Here is a 21,006-nt window from a genome sequence, read left to right as displayed (position 1 = left end):
AAAACACATTTTCTTTCCTTGCTTAAATTTATTGAAAATCATAAAATTTGATGAATCTTATAATTTCTTTAATAAAAATATTTCCTGAATTTATAATATTGAATCAATTACGGACAATAATTAGAAAGCGTATTCAAAACTATATTCATAGAAACACTTTTCTTGTAAGCCCGTAAGAAATTGGGACACTACTACGTGGAAAGTTGGGCTCGGAGGCCCAAAAGCCCAATTCAACTCGAAAGGTTGAATAGTTTGAAAACAGAAAAGACAAAGAACAATTTGACCTCGTTCAGAAAATAAAATAAAATAATTATTAACAACACTGAGAATGTCATTATTTTTAAAAGGGTTACTTAAGTGACTGAAACGACATATTAATATTATAATAAAATAATTTTTACAGAAATATATTTCTTAAAAGTAAAATAATTTTGAATATAATATTAAATAAGTTATATTAATTACAATTATAATACAAACTATTTTTTAAGATATTATTAAATTGTTATTTTAATTTTAATTTCAATTTTACAGAGATGTTTAAAAAAATAGTACATTCTATAATAATATTTAAGTAAAAAATAGTACAAATTTATAACAAAATTATTTTAATACCAAATGATTACACTATAGTTAAGATATACAGTGTTAAGAATATAAATTATTATTCTTTTAGTTTTAAAATATTGTATTAATATTTAACACCGATATTATACATTTAGTTATGTATAATTTATCCCTAAATTTTACCGTTTTTAGAAATATACACCTTGCAATTTTTTTAAAAATTATTTTTTCGAATGTTTCTTAGTTAAATACTATATGTTTAATTTCAATGATTTATTATTAATTTTATTTTTCCTATAAAAATATTTTAAAATTTTAATAAACGTTAAAGATCAATAAGAATAAAATTAATTTTCTAAACGATGCTTATAGAAATAATGAAATTAAACTATTAAATTTGAATAAAATTAAAGTTTAAAATATGTACTGGTAAATGAGATCAAATTTGAAAATTAATTTAGACAAAATTAAAGTTTAGAAGGGTTAAATATACTTTTTTCTTTCCTTTTACAGTATAAGAGTTTTATTTGATTAATTGAAGCCACACATATGAAAATAATTAATTTGATAAATTATGGTGAAAAAATTCAATTAACCTAATATTCATATAGTCAGTTTATCAAAATGAAGCTTAAATGATATAAGTTAGCATATTAAGTTTCTAATTAATCAATTATACTTAATTTAATCCACCAGCACAATTGAATTTGAAGAACAAATAAATTAGTGGGAAAAAAGGCTGTTTATAGCACGCAAGTGACTCCTTAATTGCTTAAGTAGGCAGATTCACGCTCCACAAAATAAAATATAGATTAATATTTTTTTTATGGACCTTTTTTCTTTCAGCATCAAGAACGGACATGCTTTTTCTTTTTTGCTTAATGTTGATAGCGACAAATATATAGATTCATATTGAAAAATAGTTTATTTTACTATCTTTACATATTCATTTTTTTTCTCTTACAAATAAAAAGTATTAAATGATGTTTATTATTCACAAATATTGATTGCCTTTTAATTTCGATTATTTTCATTTTAATATTAATTTAACCTGAAACGGCTGTCAAAGAAGGAAAATAAGTTTTATTTTAATGATGAGTGATATTTTCTTATTGCGAGATTCTTTTTGTACTTGTTGTTAAGTCACACTGAATTATTACGCCAGCCTGTTTTACTAATTATTTACATATGATTAATCATAATTCGTTAATAGTTTTTTAATGAATTTAATCGAGTTTACCATATGATTAATCATGGACAATATTAACCCATTTCAATACCTTATTTGAACACTTGTTTACTAAATATAATTGATAGCCACAGATGAGTTTTTTTTTGCCCTTTTACCAGGAAAAATAAAAAATACTTATTAATTATATAATTTGTAAACATTTTTTTTATCGAAACCGTTAAAAATTATTATTTTAATTAGAACGCGTTAAGCACGAGTACGGGATAATATAAATAAACAAATATATATATTTAATGTGTAATCGCCCTCAACATTAAATTGGGAGACAAATATCAATTCACGAAACTGTTAAAATAATGGCTCCAACAGAATCTATTAATTAACTAGATTCATTTGCGCCGCTTCTGTATATTCTTTTCACTTCTTTTTTTTACTGCCTCATTATCACAGCTAGCATGCATATATATAATATATAAAAAGGAAAACCATGGCAAACTCATTTTGACATTTTTATAATTTACTATAATAATATTATAAAGTTTATTTAACAATAAACGATTTTTTTATAGATATATTCGTTTAATTTTCTTTCAAAATAAATCATATTCTAAATTTAAGTAAACAATAAGAAACAATTGAACTCCCTTGTCCAAACATTTTTGCCTTTGATTGTGAATATAATAAGCAGAATATACGCCTTAAAGAAGTTAGAAAGAGTGAAGAATTGAAGAACCTTCTCTGACAGTACTGGGTTCCTGAAATGTGCAGGAGCTCTAGTAACTCAGAGATGGTAGCTTCGAAGAAAACCACGTTAGAAGAGGTTTTGGACATTGAGACCAGCATGTGTCGGTCTCAGTGGGTGTTAAATCCTCCAGATCCACCCTCCATGCCGCGTCAGGTCCTCGACAACGTCAAGGACATCCTCTTACCGCATCCTCAACCAAACACATTCTCTTCTCTCAGGAACCAGCCCTTTTCCAAACGCGCTTTTGCTTTCTTCCAAAACTTGTTTCCCATTCTTGCTTCATTCCAAAACTACAATGCTCAAAAGTTAAAGTGCGATTTCATGGCCGGCCTAACCCTTGCAATCTTCGCCATTCCTCAGGTTCACAACACATGCAGACACCATACTATAAATGCTCATCTCAAACAATGTCTTCTTAACTATGATTATAACTATATCACTGTTATTTGAATGTGATTTCTCATAATATCAAGATATATATATATATATATACATTGAGTCCACTAAAATTGATGGCTTTGTCGGTGTTGCAGTGTATGGGAAATGCAACATTGGCGCAGCTAAGTCCAGAATATGGCCTCTGTAAGTTGCATAATTGATTTCATTAAAACGTTTGAGACACGAGTCGTAAAATTAATGTTGTTTTAGTATTATATATTATACTAAGAGTGGATGATGACGATGGATTTTCACAGATACAGGAATTGTACCACCTCTTATTTATGCTTTGCTAGCGAGTTCAAGGGAAATAGTGATTGGACCTGGATCTGTAGATTCACTGCTACTTTCTTCAATGATTCAGACATTGAAAGTTCCAATTGATGGTTCTAATGGATACACTCAACTTGTTTTCACTGTGACATTTTTTGCTGGCATCTTTCAAGTTGCATTCGGCCTCTTTAGGTAAGTGTCTTATCTTATATATCCTCATAATTATTATGAAGAATTTAGTGAGACATCATTATATTTATTTGACAATTATATTAATTTGACATATTATAAACATAAAATATTCATAAAAAAATAAATTTTATTTATTTTAAAAAGAAAGTAAATACAAATAATTTTAAATGAATATAAATGTCAAAGTATATTTTTTCATAATTATTTTTCATTGCATTGTTAATTACAAAGTGATATATATATATATATATATATATATATATATATATATATATATATAAATTATGTGTGAATAAAAAGTTTGCTGAAAGATATTTTTATATAAAATAGGTTTTTTAGTGGTTATTAGTAAATAATAGATATATGTATTTTAATTATTTATTTGGTTGTGGATGAGCATGAATATTATGTTTTCAAATTTTCTATTTATTGTTATTAATTTGTGTTTATATATTTTAATAAAATCATAATAAAGTTATGAGTAATATTAACATAGTTAATTTTATATTTTTCTTTCTATACTTAGAAAATTAAATTTGTTCTAAAATATATTAATTTTTCGAAATTATACTTTGATCAATTTATTTGAACTTATTTTTTAAAAGAATAAATTTATTTATATTAATATTTCTCTAAATAATTTTATTTTGATAATAATATTTTAAGATTAAATTTTTATTTGGGTTTATATTTAAAAAATTGTTGTTAAATAATTTCAAATAAAACTTAAAAAAAAATTGTAGATGTCCATTGGTAGTTATAAAATCTCGGAAATATTTTTATGCAGATGGCAAAACAGGTAACGAGGTAGATACTAAGATAAACTCTATAGAAGGAACATGTAGGAGAAGGTCCAACCTGTTGTCACCTTATTCACAAACTTTACTGAAGTTATAAAATGCATACATAAAAAAAAAGAGAGTCTAGAAAGTATGATAAAAATATATATTTCGAAACTATTCAAGTGCACCTAAGGTCAATATTTTCTACTAACGTTTTATTATGTTCCTCAACATGGATTATTATATTGTAACACTATTCATTTTTTAATATTTTTACAATATATAATAATAAAGAACTTGCTAAGTGTAAACCAAATTTATTCTGATAACTACTACATGTATCAATCAGAAGACTGGATTCCGTATATTCTTCTAAGGGTGCCAGTATGTAGATTCTAAATAAAAATTAATAAAAATCCATGAGTTATTTTCTACTATGTCATGTATATGATTTTTCGCACGTAAAACTAAATTCTGACGAACAAGCTGTAAGGTTTTTATTAATTTTTTTAATAAGTTGTAAATTAAAAAGCAATAGAAGGATGACATATATTTAAATTTATTTGACATATATTTAAATTTAATGTTAAAATATTAGAAATTTCATGGCAATAATTAATTATAAGTGTGAGAAATTAGCCTATAAAACTAAATGATGATATTAAATTATTATATATTAAGAAATGATTTGTAGAGTAAAATTTAGATGTATTTATTTAATAAAAAAAATTTGAATTTACATTTATTTATAATTTTATTCTATTTTTAATTGATATGAAATATCTTTAACATTATGCTATGGTGAACCTGTATGACATCTTATTACAGGTTTGGTTTCCTGGTGGAATATATTTCCCAATCGACGATCTTAGGGTTCTTAGCAGCAGCTGCTGTGGGCATTGGACTACAACAATTGAAAGGATTATTTGGGATCGTTAACTTTACCAACAAAACTGCTTTATTTTCCGTGCTCAAATCTCTTTGGACATCCTTCAGAAACCAAGTAAGATCATACACTTCCATTCAATTAATAACAACTCAAAGTTCATTATTAATTTCTTTCTTTTGCAGTCAGCGTGGCATCCCTACAACTTCGTCATTGGATTCTCATTTCTGTGCTTCATCCTATTAGCCAGATTCCTGGTAAGCACTGCTGCTACTTTTATCTTATTTTTCTCGTTTGGACAAGAATGTCACTAGAAGTTGAAAACTACACTAAACTATACTGTTGCATATCCAAACATAGGGTAAAAGGAACAAGAAACTGATCTGGTTGTCACACGTTGCTCCTCTTCTTTCAATTATCGTATCCTCTATCATTGCGTACAAAATAAATGTCGACGAGGCTCATGTGAAGGACTACAGAGTTGAAGTGTTGGGACCAATTAAAGGAGGGGGTAGCTTGAATCCAAGCTCATTCAATCAGTTAACATTTGATACCAAAGTTGTCGGTCATTTGATCAGAATAGGCTTGACCATTGCTATTATTTCAATCACGGTAGGTATCCCATATTCATATTTGTATTATTATTAAGATTAAATATGGTATAAATATACCCTTTTGTTTTGTGCAACCATAGGGATCGATTGCTGTTGGACGATCATTTGCATCTCTAAAAGGACACAGCATTGATCCGAACAGAGAAGTGGTATCATTGGGCATAATGAACATTGTTGGATCCTTAACTTCTTGCTATATTGCATCAGGTAGAGTGTTTTGGTATTGAGAGAAAGGAATGTAGAATAGTGTTTGGTGATGACGAAGTTTAAATTAACGATGCAGGGTCTTTGTCACGTACTGCTGTAAACTACAATGCTGGATCAGAAACAATGGTGTCGAACATAGTGATGGCACTGACGGTGCTGTTGTCGCTTAAATTTTTGACAGGACTTTTGTATTTCACTCCGAAAGCAATCTTAGCAGCAATAATTCTGTCGGCTGTACCAGGACTGATTGACCTAAACAAAGCGTCTGAAATTTGGAAGGTTGATAAAATGGATTTCCTTGCTTGTGCTGGAGCCTTCTTCGGCGTCTTGTTTGCATCTGCAGAAATAGGCCTTGCAGTTGGGGTATATTTTTCTTTAACTTATATATTAAATCTTCAAATATATATAATTCATATACATACCATCAATACAACAATATTAAATTATACACGAATATATCTCTCCTCATTACCAAATGTTTAATGTTATTAAAATAAATAATATTCATTTTAGGGATTCGATTTTTTCTTTTAAAAATACATTAATATTATACCTTAGGTTTTAACCCTTTTGTTAACATAAAAAGTGTCATTTAAAAGTAAAGATAAAAAATAAAATTTCCAAGGTTTTTTAACAAAACACTTTTTATAAAAAATAAAAGTCAAAACTCGTTACTTTTACATAGAATAGATACTTTATTTAAAAAGTAGCTTAAAGTTAACGAAGAGGGTCTCTTGTTGTCTTTTGACTATTTTGAAATAAAAAATTAAAATGCTAATTTATTATTGAATATCTTTTTTAAATTAACCATAAAAGAAAGTTGACCCAAAAAGGTAGTTCATCTTCCTCTTTAACAGTAGAGATTAATGTTTCAGTGCCTAGAGTATTTTAGCCTTTAAAATATAAATCTAGCCCATGGTGATGATGTGTGTCTTAATTTAAGAGCATATTTGAAAAAAATATATTTAGCTGAAAAAGCTTCGTTTAAATAATAATAACAATGTAATTATTGTTATTATATAAACTTGGCCTATTTAAAGCTTTCAAAACTATATAATCTTTTCTTTTAAAAAGGTTGAGACTTGAAGGTGAGAGAAATCTATTTATCCATCACTCACCTGATATCACAAAAATATTTAAAAAATGGTTAAATAAAATATATCCATTATCAATACAAAAATATAGTGAATATTTTAACCAATACTTTATGAACAAAAATTATTTTCATAACAAAGGGTTTGCTAACTTGTATAATCTCTTAAAGTATACTAAAATTTAGTTGACAAAAATACTCTCATTGTAATATTCTAAGTTTTAAGATTAAGAGTATTTGAATACTTTTTTATTTTCATTTATTTTTTATTTTAAATTAAAAATTAAAATTATTATAATATCCATGTGTTATATGAGGGTATTTTTGTCAACTAAATTTTGGTATCTTTAAGAGGTTACTTAAGTTAACAAGTTTTTTTTCTTTTCATAATTGTTTTTCTTAAATTTACATTTTTTAAAAATTAAAAAAAATATATTTTTTGCAATTTTTTAACTTATTGTTTTAAAAATATATTTTAATTTTTTCATTATATTATTCGTATGATTGGATTAAAATCCATAAAACAGTTAATGGATTGATTAGGCTTTTAATAAATAAATCAAATGTTTAATAGATAAAAATGAATTTTTCAATCCATTGTACAAATATATATGAAAGTTTTGTATTCATCCAATTTTTCATTCTAATACTCGGTAAATTAGTCAAGTTTTAGATTTGAAAATTTGAAGTCTAAACCTAAACTAATTCACATCTACCTTGAATGAAAACTATTACATTTACACGATGACATTTATTATATACTATATATCATAAATTGAATACATAATTTAGAAAATAAATTTTGTATTCTCTCTACTGTTTTAATTAGAAATTCTTAATATATTTTCAAAATGTGTGTTTTACACATTGTCCTGGAGCTAGCAAAAATTTATTTTTCTCCTAATGATATCAAACTACTTGTTTTATTATCTTTATTTGAATTCACGATCTTTATAGTGTTGTTTCTCTCTTTTAATTTGCCTAATCTTATCTCTATACTTCAAAATTGAATTTTCATTATTTTTTTAACATTTTTTTGTCAATAATTTAATACAGTTTCATTATAAATATAAAATACTACCTCCCTGTCTCATTCTCCCACACACATAAGAAACAAATGACTAATTCATAAGACAAATGAAATTGTTAAATTCGTTATTTTAATTAACAATAACATGAATTCATTTTTTTTTTTCATTTTCTTTCTTAGAACTAGATGCGTACACACTTTGTATAGGAACTGTGCATGTCAAGTAAATTGAAGTCATAGTTTTTTTAAACAACTAGTAAGTTTAAAAAGATTTTTTTTATAATTACTGGTAATTAGTTTTAATTATATGAAATAAGCATTTATCATATACAATAGAGAAACTAAAATGGTAATTTTTAAATGATATATTGCCCTAATAGGACTAATTACATGCAGTATTATATATTGGTTGATGTGAGTACATAAATTGTAGTGCAGATAACGGTTTCATTCGCGAAGATAATTGTAACCTCAATTCAACCTGCTATAGCGGTTATTGGAAGGCTTCCAGGAACCGATTCATTCGGCGATGTTCAACAGTATCCAATGGCACTCAACACTCCCGGAGTTTTCATCGTCTCTCTAAAATCTGCATGGCTTTGTTTTGCAAATGCAAATCTTGTGGAAGAAATGTACAAAATCTGCTTTTCACTTTCCTTCTTTCATACATTACTCAAAATCTCACTTCACATTATATATTCAAAGGATTGAGAGATGGATGACCGATGAAAAAGCTTATAAGCATGGCAGACCAGGACAAAACACATTCCATCACCTCATCATAGATGCCTCAAGTGAGTACTATCTAACATATCATCTTCCACGAAATTTAAGGTTGCTCTAACGTAATCATCAATAGGTCTTACCAACATTGACACCACTGGAATTGCTTGTCTGGTAGAGCTCAATAAGAATATGGCTTCACGCGGAATAAAGGTTGGTTTTTTAATTCATGCACCTTGCAATAACAGATTTTTTTACATTTTCATACAGTATTGTAATATAAAAATATCTATTTTCTACCTTATGTATTAGGATAATATACTTTAAGAACATTTTTTTGACAACATTTTAACATCATCTACGTGTCATTCTATGATTGGTCTAAAATTACTCTACAATCAATAATAATAATCATAAACACCAACATGAATCAATCACAGAATAACATGTAGATAATGTTAAAATGTTGTCAAAAAAATGTTGTTAAAGTATGATTAACTCCTTGTGTCACTTTTATTTCAGTTAGCTATCGCTAACCCTAGGTGGCATGTAATTCACAAGCTAAGATTAGCTAATTTCGTCAGCAAAATTGGAGGAAGGGTTTTCCTTTCTGTGGTGGAAGCAGTGGATGCTTGTGTTGCGACTAAAATGGTTGCTGTATGACCAACAACAATTGGTTTTCTTTTGTTTTCTTTTTATCTCCAGCAAATGGTCAAACGTTTGTTAGTTATTATTAATTTCATCACAAATATTTCAAAATTTTAATAATGTTAGCTAACAAATCTTTACCGTTCATATTTAATATTCATTCATCTTTCATATACGTAAAAGATACTATATTTATAACTATTTTTTAAAACCATAATGTATTTGGAAAGTTTTTGTTTTAACTCAATTAATCCTTCAAAGACATTATATTTAAAATTAAAAGAAAAATCTAAAGACAAAAAATAATTAAACAACTTTTTACCTATTTATTGATGTTCTAAATCCCACAGCTTCATATACTCGTCAGAATTTTAATAGATCAAGAAAATAATGCATAGTAATATAACTAAAATTAATCGGTGCACAAAAATAAATAATCATTCGAAATTACTTCACCAGCACTCATCTAACTCATTTCATTAATTCAACACAAATCATATAAATATGTTAACTTTCAAAAGATTGCATTGAGTATTAACATCTTATACTAATACTTATCTAGTAATCTATTAATGTATTTGGCTATCATGTGACTTCTCGCTTCAATTTAGATTACTAACGAGGTAGTTTATGAAAATCGAGACTTATTTTAATCTAGTAGAAACTTTAATTGTTCCCATCACCTAATATATTCATCATCTAGGTGATTTTAAGATTATCAATTTGAACTTGGAATCTCACTATGCTCAAAGTTATCTAACTTTGTACATTATTACAAAATATAGCTTTACCCCTGATAATTAATGATGAAATTCTATAAATTTACCTCTTTAGGTAACATCAATTGTCATATATCAATTGAGCTAAATCAAAATTGAATAATGACAACTTGATTTGTGATATTTTAAGTTAAGTTAAAAAAGTTATATCTTAATTATCAATTTTTTATTTTTTATCTAATGATAACTGATATCGAAATAAGGTGACATCAATTATACCTTGATTATTTCAATGACACAACTTTTATTTGTAAATAAAATATATCCTTACACACTTAAACTAAAAAATTGATTTATCCCACTAATATGTCTCACAACTCATCCATACATAAAAAAAAAGATTAAGCTATATCGTTACATATCTCTTATTTATTTGGATATCTTTTAAAAACTTCGGCTTAAACTTGAAAAGACTTTTAAATACAAACTAATTCATCATAAAGTATTTTCTCAATTCTCTTATTTATCAATATTTATATTCTATAGCTTTTTTTTTTCCGGTTCTTATTTATTTAAGAGTTAGAAAATCTTCCATAAATAGATTTCTTATTGACTTTCACTGACAATCAATTCTCAAAGTTATAAAATTTAGCTTCCTAAAAATATCACATTTTTTCACCTAAGAAGAACCATTTGAAAATTTTCAACCCATGTGAAAATAAATTTACACATTTGATATTCAATGCTTTCCACACTTAACAAAACCAAAATCAAGTTTAATTGTAAGTAGAAAAAGGAATTGAAAATTTCTCAGAATAAAAAGACATTTACTATTAATTGAAATATGTTTGATGTTGTAAAAAAAAGTAAAATCGAAGTAAAATTTTAAGAGAGATAGAAGAGAATATCTATAGAAAATGAAAAAAAAACTTGTATGAAAAAAGAAGAAGAAAGAAAGAATAAAGAGAAATGGGGTTAGGTGCGGGGTTCTAAATTTAATCCACACATTACCTTATGATTTTAAATTTCTTCTAGCTTAAAAAACAAATAAAAATACTATATTTTTTTGGAAAACTTCTGAAAAGAGTTAATAAAAGTGATTATAGATGATTATGGAGACAGTATCCTAAGAAAACTCACGAATGAGTGTGTAATCTTTAAGCAACAAAAGTATATGTGGTTGGATGTCATTGAGTTGTCTCTCGTTCAAATTTAGAGTTGTCTTGAAAACATGTCTGCATTCAATGTATCAGAAGAAGCTATATTAGTGGAGAAAAACCAAAAGACAAAGTGCTGCTTGCTCAGATGCTTTTAGCTCATTCATTATTAATCATCACTTCTACTTAGTTTATATTCAAATCAGTGGCGTTGACAGAATAAAGCTCTACGGAGAATATATGTTTTATTTTACCCTTTTCTGATCCTTCATCATGCTTTCTTTTGTTAATTATAGGTACTACCTATGCTGATATAATATCATTCGACACGTTTCAAAAACTTTCTGCTTCTTTAACAATAATAAAAACTCTGATATCGTTTGGATTAGCACTGAAAGTAGTGACGTTTAGTTAGATCAGATTCTTTTTTACAGAAGAGTAAGCATATTTATATTTCACTCATAACTGATATAGGAATCAAATTAATAATGTAATATGTAAGACCCAGTACATAATAAGCACTAAAATAAAGTTCCTCCCGTTTATAAGAATAATATACACAAAACTTAGAGCAGCAAACGTTTGTAAAGTGAAAAACTCCTAAAATTATTGAAGGTTCTAAACTTATTCATATATCATAATGTACAGTGAAATAAATTAGATTTTTGGTTAAATTATGTATAATAATAATAAGGAGACAAATTTTTTTTAAGGAAAGATACCTTAATTAGCAGTAATGATCCTAGTAAATATCTTCTTCAAACAGGGGTTCATCATAAAGGATTAAGAGAAATCGTTTTCATTTTTTATAGCCTATACCAATATTCCAAATAGTATTGATCATTTGGAATTTAGAACTTTATCTCGATTTTATCTTTAAAATATATTTTGGAAAGTTAAAGAAGGAAAAAATATTTAAATTTCTGGTATTGATTTTAACGTGAGATTACTGAGTGTACAAGATCGATTGTTAAAATTATAAAATTATAAAAGGGATAAATTGGATTAATATTTTTTATGAAATTGATTTAAGAGAAATGAAATGAAAAAAATAAATAGAAAAACAATTTTTAAAATAATCCTCTTAAATACAAATTAGTTTGGCTAAAATACATATTTCTTTTCTCGACAATATCTTACTTGAATTTTTTATTTATATAAATTGTAAACCGATCGATTATGTCTTGACTGATTAATCTACGATTAAATGAGAAATCTTTACGTAGATCTTTTTGTTAAAAATAATGACTAGTCTCTAAAGTGAAATTGATTTTCTTGACAACCACCTTAGCGAATGCATGTAATATAAGAATATATTTCATCGGTTGAAAAAAAATTAGTTTCACAGGAAAAAAAACTTTTAATAATATAATAATATAATTATGATTTTAAATTAAAAAAGTAATATAATTATAATTAAAATATTATTATTTGAGCGTGAGTGTGTTTTGTCTTTTTCTTGTGTCGAAGTATTATTGCTTTCATCGGTTTCTCTAATTTAATTTATTTAATTTATAAGAAAAAGTTTTGTGGGTTAAGAATTTTATACTAAATTTAATTATTAAGATAAAAAAAATTAAATTTAAACAATTTCACCAAAATTCTTTTTTATTAATTTTATTATTATAATAATTTAAATTTAAAATGGCAATAGTTGACCCAGGCACAGTTTTCCACTTTTCCTCTTATCTCTCCCACTCTCCTATGTCATTAAGCTTCACTAGCTACTGTTGATTGTTTTTGCTCTCAGAACATTCATGTGTACTTAAATCATCCTTAAAGGAACCGTGCTTGTTGAAAGATTTGCTATGTTGTTATGTGATTTTCTAATCAGAATGTTACACTTTTTTGGATGAAGTTCACGTAATTTTAGAGCTTATAAACCCTCATAATATCAAGAAGAAAAATAACTAGCTTATTAACTTAAATTCTATCTAATTTTAGTGTCAAAATATCTTGTACATGTATTTTTCTAATGATATAAACTATTAACAAGACAAAGTTTGAAAACCAGTTAGAACCAGCTACGTTCAATGAGTCTTTGAAGAGATCGTCTGACTTTGAAAAAACATTCTATATCAAAATAAATAAATGTTGTATTGTTGTCTTTAGATGTGTACGTTTGAATTAAAGTTATATAATTTTAAAATATTTTTATTTTAAATTTTTTTCTTAATTATGCATCGAAGCATATGATTTATTATAAAAATTCATAAAAAGACCTCTATAACTTTAAATGAAACATATATATTTTCTGGAAAAAATAACGTGTTAACAATTTCTTAGCGGTCGTAGGTGCGTTGGCCGACTCTTTATTTGAAAAATGTCTACTTTACAATTGTAATCATGTTGCTTCTGTACTCTTTCACTTTTATTATTATTGTTTAATTAAGCTAGAGTTGAATTTATTTCTCGATATCTCTTCTAGTGTTCAATCCACTACATTTAAGTGTCACTTGTTATATTTTCGTTTTAATTTAGGTCATAATAGGTTTTTTACGGTTTTAACTAATGTTTTCTTCTTAAGCATTGAATCACAAGGCAAGAAATTATCAGGCCTCTTTAAGAGTTAAATATCATTTTTAATCTAAAATATTTAAATAATAAATTTATCAGTTACTTTTATTTGTGTTGTTTATTATTTTCTCTTACATATGATAAAAAAATAAATTTTAAATCTAAGTCAGTTTTATAAATCTATATAAGATTTTAAATCTAAGTTAATTTCACAAACTTACATTATATTTATATTCATCAATATTGTAAATTGATTTTATTCTTAATTAATTGAGACTTTCAACACAAATTAAGAAAAAGTTAAGTATCAAAATAAGTATTTTTGTATATATACAAAATTTTGGAATATTAAATATATAAAATATACTAAAATTAAGAGAAAAAAATATTTTTATTTATACATTATTTTTTATATATGCAAAAAATGGAGGGTTAAGATCTCCCTCTCATTTAATACTAAGTTTTTTCATGGATAATTTTTTATTTAATGTAAGACTTTCAATTTATTTTTAATTTCTATCAATCTCTTCTTAATTCAAATAGCTCTCTTTGACATTAGAAGGTTTTTCACTCATTTTTTAACATTAGTGAAGACAGATAAAGTTATAAGTTTAAGATTTTCCTATAAAAGATGTTAAATTAGTTTTTTGAGTCATGAGACGACAAAAATCTTATTAAGTATATCTTTTGGAATAAAATAATAATTTAAAGATTGTAATGCACATATTTTATATTATTATAAGTAATTATGCTGCTAAAATTGATGTTACATTGACATAATTTTGAACTTAAAATGTTGTAAGGATAACCACACATACATAATTAGAATGAAATTTACATTATTTCTAAAACTTATAATCATATCAAAACACATAAAAAAAAAAACTTATTTAAAAACATTATAAGTATAATGCACATGTAAGTAACTTACATAACTTAAAAATTGTCAAATATATACAAATTTTTCTAATCAATATATACGAACATACTCATCAAATATATATAACTAGACTTATTTAATTAATATATTAATAAATTTGTCTAATATATATTATTAAATTCGCTTTATGAAAATATTTGTCTATTGTAAGAATTGTATATTCGTATTATTATTTAAAAGATATTTGTATCTATATTGATATACAAATCATAAAAAAAAAAAAACTCACATCCATATATAGTATGTATAATGCTCCAATACTTTTTAACCTAACTCCATGACAACGACAAGACAAAAACACATACGCACCAAAATGTATTGGTAAAGCAACCAACACACCAAGTACAAGTACATCCTCCATGTTCCGGAAAAACTGTTTATACGATTGGAGACCAACTAGAAACGAACTAACTTTGCTTTATCTCTTTTCTTGTCTTCTATGCTCTCCCATTGGATTTAGGTTACGGTTACACCTTAACTAGTCAGAACTTTTTTTCTCTTTCGTACATTAATTTCCATATAATTCTTTCAAACAAATAGTCAATCTATTTGAATTAACTAAAAAGAAAATAGTTAGATATTTTTAAAAATATTTATTATAATTATTTAAACTCGGATTCAAATAAATCAGTTTCATGTTAGAAACGTGAAATTTTTATTCCACACGTTAAAGTAAGAAAGTATTATTCTCTGATGTCACTCAGTAAAATGTAAAATCCCTCTGTTCATCTCTTATTACATATTTTATTTGGTATGAAACCGAAGCAAGGCTTTTTGTTGGTCTATATAAGTTTCTTTGTAGCACCAAGTTCTTCAACTTGACAGCTCTTCAGTTCACAGGTAAGTCTGATGAGAGTGTAATCAATCGTTTTTGACGAGACAAAGTTCTCCCAAACACTTCAACATGGCTTCTTCAGCGATGGAAACCTGCAAATCAGAGGATTTGCACATGCAGGTGGACGTTGAGAAGAACGCAGAGGATGTAAGGTCTCAGTGGGTTCTTAACGCTCCTGAGCCCCCAAGTCCGTGGCGTGTGGTTGCAGATTGTGTGAGGAAAACCATCTCTCACTATAAACAAAAGTTTTCCTCTCTCTCAGATCAACCCTGCACCACACTCCTCGTGTCACTTCTGCAGGCCGTTTTTCCTATTCTTGCTTGGGGCAGAAACTACACTGCCACCAAGTTCAGGAAAGATCTTCTTGCAGGCCTCACTATTGCCAGTCTCTGTATTCCCCAGGTATACAAATCTAATCTTATTCTAATTAATTTATAATCTAAGCTTGTTGAATGGTGTTTTCAATTTTCATCATAGAGCATTGGATATGCAACCTTGGCACATCTTGATCCTCAATATGGACTTTGTAAGCCACTTCCTTTTTCCTACGAATCATTAAAAGTTTTTAACATGTTGAGGAGTCCTTACTAATCTGTGTAATAAAACCATTTAGATACAAGTGTTGTACCACCAATTGTATATGCTGTGATGGGAACTTCTAGAGAGATAGCAATTGGTCCTGTGGCAGTGGTTTCATTGCTGTTATCCTCAATGATGGAGAAACTAGTAGACCCTGCTTCTGATCCAGTGGGTTATACAAAGCTAATTCTACTTGCTACTCTCTTGGCTGGCATCTTTCAGACTTCCTTCGGCCTCTTGAGGTGAACATGTTTCATATACATGTTTCTTTCATAATTCTTATAATCAGTATACATAGTAAAAGTCATTTACAAAATGGGTGATTGGTGACTTATTAACACTTTTTAACACAGGCTGGGGTTCCTTGTGGATTTCCTATCCCATGCTTCAATAGTTGGATTTGTGGCAGGAGCAGCCATCGTTATAGGGCTTCAACAGTTGAAGGGACTCTTAGGAATCAGCCATTTTACCACCAAAACCGACATAGTCTCTGTCATGAAAGCTGTCTGGGAAGCAGTTCATAATCCTGTAAACTACTTCCCCTGTCCCTTTGCTTTTTCTTTCTTTTCCCTATAAATTGGAGCTGCGACACCTCATTCCAATTCAACATTCACTGCACTTATTATAAAACATAATTTTCATTATTAAAAAATATAGCATATGATTCGTTTTTCGTATTTACATATAATGAATTCGGAATGTGTTTAATTTAATTTTTATTTGTGAAAATAATTATTTTGGAAGCCAATCAATAGTTTTTTAAAGTAACCGATTTGTTTTAAATTGTATAATAAACACATGAATTTTTTTAAAAAAATTGATTTTTATGAAAAAAATGTAACAAACTGTTTATATACACAGGCCTAGGACTCATTTTAAATTTTTAAAAATCACTCTCCATTCCTTCTAATAATATTAAAAAAAAGTAATAATAATAAATAATGCTCCTATTATAATTTCATCAGTCCAAGGTTCCAAATTAAAAAGCAGAAAATTTCGATTCGAGAACTAATTAAACAAATTTTGTTAATGCATATTAACGCTAGCATGTACATGTTGAATTACAGTGGAATCCTCGAAATTTTGTCCTTGGATGCTCGTTCCTGGTCTTCATCCTAACAACGAGATTTCTGGTGAGCAATAAATGGAATGAGCTTTCAATTCTCTCCCTCTTATTTGCATGATTCTGGTGGGATTCTAGTTTGAACACTCTAATTAATTCATTCTCTTGCCAGAGTAAAAAGAAGAAGAAACTGTTCTGGTTGGCATCAATTTCTCCTCTGGTGTCAGTTATTTTGTCGACTCTACTTGTGTTTTTGACAAAAGCTGATAAAAATGGAGTAAAAATCGTGAAACATGTCAAAGGAGGATTAAACCCAATCTCCATCCATGAGTTAGACTTCAACAGCCCCCACATTGGAGAAGTCGCAAAAATTGCACTAGTGGTTGCTGTCGTTGCCCTTACCGTGAGTAACAAATTATAATTATATATCAAGTTGCCATATTAATTATATTTTTGTTTTCTTATTTTCCATTTCGTGTTGATACGATACCACCCATTATAGGAATCTATTGCTGTTGGGCGATCTTTTGCATCCATCAAAGGATACCAACTTGATGGAAACAAGGAGATGATGTCAATAGGTCTCACAAACATCATAGGATCTTTTACCTCGTGCTACGTTGCAACTGGTACACAGGGAAAATGAGTTTTTCTTGTTATGTTCTTTAATAAAAACGATGAAGTTGTTTTGTTTAATTGATTAAGCAAGATTAATTGTGGCAGGTTCGTTCTCCCGCACTGCTGTTAATTATGCAGCTGGGTGTGAAACTCTGGTGTCAAACATTGTGATGGCGATGACGGTCTTGGTATCGTTGCAGTTTTTGACAAAGCTCTTGTATTACACTCCTATAGCTATTCTTTCTTCTGTGATCCTATCTGCTCTCCCAGGACTTATTGACGTCAATGAAGCTTACAAAATCTGGAAGGTTGATAAGATAGATTTTCTTGCTTGTGCTGGTGCCTTCTTCGGAGTTCTGTTTGCTTCTGTGGAGATTGGTCTGCTAGTGGCGGTAATCATTGCCACTCATCTCTTCTTTCTTCTCATCATCACTTCACTCCCAACCAATTATCACCATCACTATAAAACAGTAAACATAACTACGTAAATACTTATACATATGTGCATGATAATTAACAAACAATTAGTCCAAATGAAACTATAATATGAAGATATTGATTAATTAAGTTCAAGTCTTAACATAGATTAATTAATTATCCATATATAAAACAATGGATATGTCAGTTTTTGCTGATGCTATCTTATATTATAGTGGGGTTACTAGTTTACAGCATGCCGAACTGTTCCTGTTTTAAGAACATCACATTAGGCAGCATATATGCTAATGGAGTCTTTTCACTCAGAGAGCTCTCAATTAAATTTCTTCTATATTCTTGAAGAATCAACATTAGCATCATTTTGTCACCTTACTATGTATGCATTTAAAGTTTCAACTGTTTGTGTATAATAAACTATGTATGAATAATAAGAATAAATTCATATATATAGTTGTGTGAAAGCGCACACAAACTCAGATTTACTGTTGAACATTATGAAACGCAATAATATTTCAACTGTAGGCAACTCTAGAGTGGATATCTAAAAGCTTTTAAGTTACAAGCTATATTTGTACTTTTTAAGAGTATGATATTCAGCAGAAAAAAGAAATTCTAGTATTCATGAAAATGAGTGACTTGTACATTATATAAGCAATCCCCACCACTTGACTGGACCCACATATTTGGCACTAAGAGTGATGCAGAATGGATGTGCACCGTTGAAAACTGCATATTCTCTTTGGTTGGGACATATTTATACCTTGAAAATTAAAGCCACCTTAAAAATTCTCTATATGGAATGATATTCCTTGCTAGGGTTGCAATCACATGACTGAGATCTCACATATAAATTCTTTTCAACAAATCACTAACGCTTAAGTTATTAAGTCAAATTGTTTCTTTGTCTAAAAGTCCTTTTCTCTTGGAAGTGACAAGACATTCAAAAGAAAAGTAATGAAAGGAAAAATATTGCTAAGGCCAAATGGATAAGAGTTTACTTTGTTTCTTTTTAATTGTAAATAATCTTGTATACTGATTACTTTGTTTCTTCATCTGTAGGTGGTTATATCTTTTTCAAAGATCATTCTCATCTCAATTCGACCAGGCACAGAAACTCTAGGAAAACTTCCTGGCACTAACTTTTTCTGCGATGTCTATCAGTATCCGATGGCAGTTAAGATTCCAGGGGTTATGATAATACGAGTCAAGTCTGCGTTGCTTTGTTTTGCAAATGCCAATTTCGTTAGAGAAAGGTATTTGTCATATACAAATGGGAAATCAATGTCAGAAACACGAATAAAATTTTAATCTTCAATCTGTGTTTCAAGGATCATCAAATGGGTCTCTGAGGAAGAATCAGAAGATGACAAAGGAAATTCAAGAACCACCATTCAACTCGTAATTCTTGACACCTCCAGTAAGCCTTTCTGACACTAGTTTTTACTATAATAGGCTATTGATCTTTCTTAAAAAAAGGAAAAGAAAATGAAATCAATTACCAGATGAAAAAAAGAAAAAGTAAACATCTCAGCAAATGGAAAAAGAAAACAAGTACAGACATATACATAATAATACAGTATGATGAAAAAGGAAAATAGACAGAGACGTGCTAAAGTGATATTTTTGAAAATTCTACTCCGTTGACTTTTAATTAAATGGAAATAAAAACCTTTAAAAATTCAAATATGATTCAAGCATCTTGGAATATTCATGTTGTGATTAAAACATTTACTGTCTCAGCTGTTGTTTCTTGGATTGAATCATGATGTTTGGTTGCTACAGATTTGGTGAACATTGACACCTCTGGAATTGCTTCTCTGGAGGAACTGCACAAGAGTTTGTCTTCACATGGAAAACAGGTAACTTCATTTTGTTTCAGTCAAAACCGATGATGATCAAGGGAAAATTTTCACGGCCATTTTCAAGCTTGGTCAAATGGATGATAAACAATATGAAAGTGTTGTATAAGAATGATGACGTAGTGGTTTTTGTGTTGTTCTCAGTTAGCCATTGCGAACCCTAGGTGGCAAGTGATACACAAGCTAAAGGTTTCAAACTTTGTCTCCAAATTCGGTGGCAGAGTATTTCTCACTGTTGAAGAAGCTGTTGGCTGCAAGAGCCGCTGCTAAGATATACGATCGCAGCTTCAACTGTTAACTGCTCAGTCTGATGTGTGGTAAAATAAAAAAGTTCAAAACAGTATCCAATATCCATTTCTCTCTGGAAAATCGCAACAGTGCTTATGAGTTTGCTTGTATTTCTAGTCCCAACTATGTACAAATGGGACATTAGAATAAATCATCTTGTAGAAATATCTTGTTGGAGATGCTGCAAGTTTCTGCTAATGTGTGTGCTTAATAAGATTGCTGTTTGAAGTTGTGTGTAAAACTGTTGCAAATACTTTTGGTCAGTGTTGGTGGAAGTTTTTTAGCTCAAAAATTACTAAATGTGAAGTTCATTACGTAACGTTTTATTTTAAAGTGAAAAAGTTTAGCACATTTAAATATATATAGCAGGAGTGAGAATCGATTTTATATAAATGAATGAAATATTTGAAGTGTATACAATAATCTAAAATATGTAAAAAGAAAAATTAAAAACAATTTTTTTTTAAAAAAAAATTCATTATGTGTAAAATAAATATAAAAAATTTATACGTATGAAAGCATATTTTTCTATTATGTGACGTTGAACATGTTTCCAACTTACTCCAATTCATTTTCATTTGTCCACTACTAGTACAATAGATT

General features: G+C 28.1%; 2 protein-coding genes across 2 annotated transcripts; both read left to right on the top strand.

Annotated features, from left to right (window-relative positions):
* Positions 1–2,519: 2,519 nt before the first annotated feature.
* On the top strand, positions 2,520–9,405 carry LOC124847302 (early nodulin-70-like). Its single transcript, XM_047324761.2, has 12 exons — positions 2,520–2,864; positions 3,038–3,086; positions 3,200–3,407; positions 5,018–5,192; positions 5,261–5,332; positions 5,436–5,687; positions 5,770–5,896; positions 5,973–6,259; positions 8,458–8,651; positions 8,725–8,813; positions 8,879–8,955; positions 9,265–9,405. Exons 1-12 carry the CDS (start codon positions 2,520–2,522, stop codon positions 9,403–9,405), a joined length of 2,016 nt encoding a protein of 671 aa, XP_047180717.1.
* A 6,128-nt stretch (positions 9,406–15,533) lies between these two features.
* Positions 15,534–20,703, top strand: LOC124847306 (sulfate transporter 2.1-like). Its single transcript, XM_047324763.2, has 12 exons — positions 15,534–15,960; positions 16,036–16,084; positions 16,172–16,379; positions 16,491–16,665; positions 17,205–17,270; positions 17,373–17,603; positions 17,703–17,829; positions 17,924–18,210; positions 19,316–19,509; positions 19,585–19,673; positions 20,039–20,115; positions 20,260–20,703. Exons 1-12 carry the CDS (start codon positions 15,628–15,630, stop codon positions 20,383–20,385), a joined length of 1,962 nt encoding a protein of 653 aa, XP_047180719.2. The 5' UTR covers positions 15,534–15,627; the 3' UTR covers positions 20,386–20,703.
* The last annotated feature ends 303 nt before the right edge of the window (positions 20,704–21,006 follow it).

This window comes from Vigna umbellata, chromosome 5, assembly GCF_029865625.1.
Source record: "Vigna umbellata cultivar VRB3 chromosome 5, Vumbellata_1.0, whole genome shotgun sequence".
Taxonomy (NCBI): Eukaryota; Viridiplantae; Streptophyta; class Magnoliopsida; order Fabales; family Fabaceae; genus Vigna; species Vigna umbellata.
Note: the sequence above shows the minus strand (reverse complement) of the source record. Positions and strands in the feature narration are given on the sequence as shown.

What these genes read in the sequence shown, in the direction of transcription:
- LOC124847302 (XM_047324761.2), top strand. Translation starts at nt 2,520, where the DNA reads ATGTGCAGGAGCTCTAGTAACTCAGAGATGGTAGCTTCGAAGAAAACC. An exon ending in TCCTATTAGCCAGATTCCTG is followed by an intron (nt 5,333 to 5,435) that starts GTAAGCACTGCT and finishes ATCCAAACATAG; the next exon opens with GGTAAAAGGAACAAGAAACT. An exon ending in TTCTTGCTATATTGCATCAG is followed by an intron (nt 5,897 to 5,972) that starts GTAGAGTGTTTT and finishes TTAACGATGCAG; the next exon opens with GGTCTTTGTCACGTACTGCT.
- LOC124847306 (XM_047324763.2), top strand. Translation starts at nt 15,628, where the DNA reads ATGGCTTCTTCAGCGATGGAAACCTGCAAATCAGAGGATTTGCACATG. An exon ending in TTGCTGTCGTTGCCCTTACC is followed by an intron (nt 17,604 to 17,702) that starts GTGAGTAACAAA and finishes CACCCATTATAG; the next exon opens with GAATCTATTGCTGTTGGGCG. An exon ending in CTCGTGCTACGTTGCAACTG is followed by an intron (nt 17,830 to 17,923) that starts GTACACAGGGAA and finishes TAATTGTGGCAG; the next exon opens with GTTCGTTCTCCCGCACTGCT.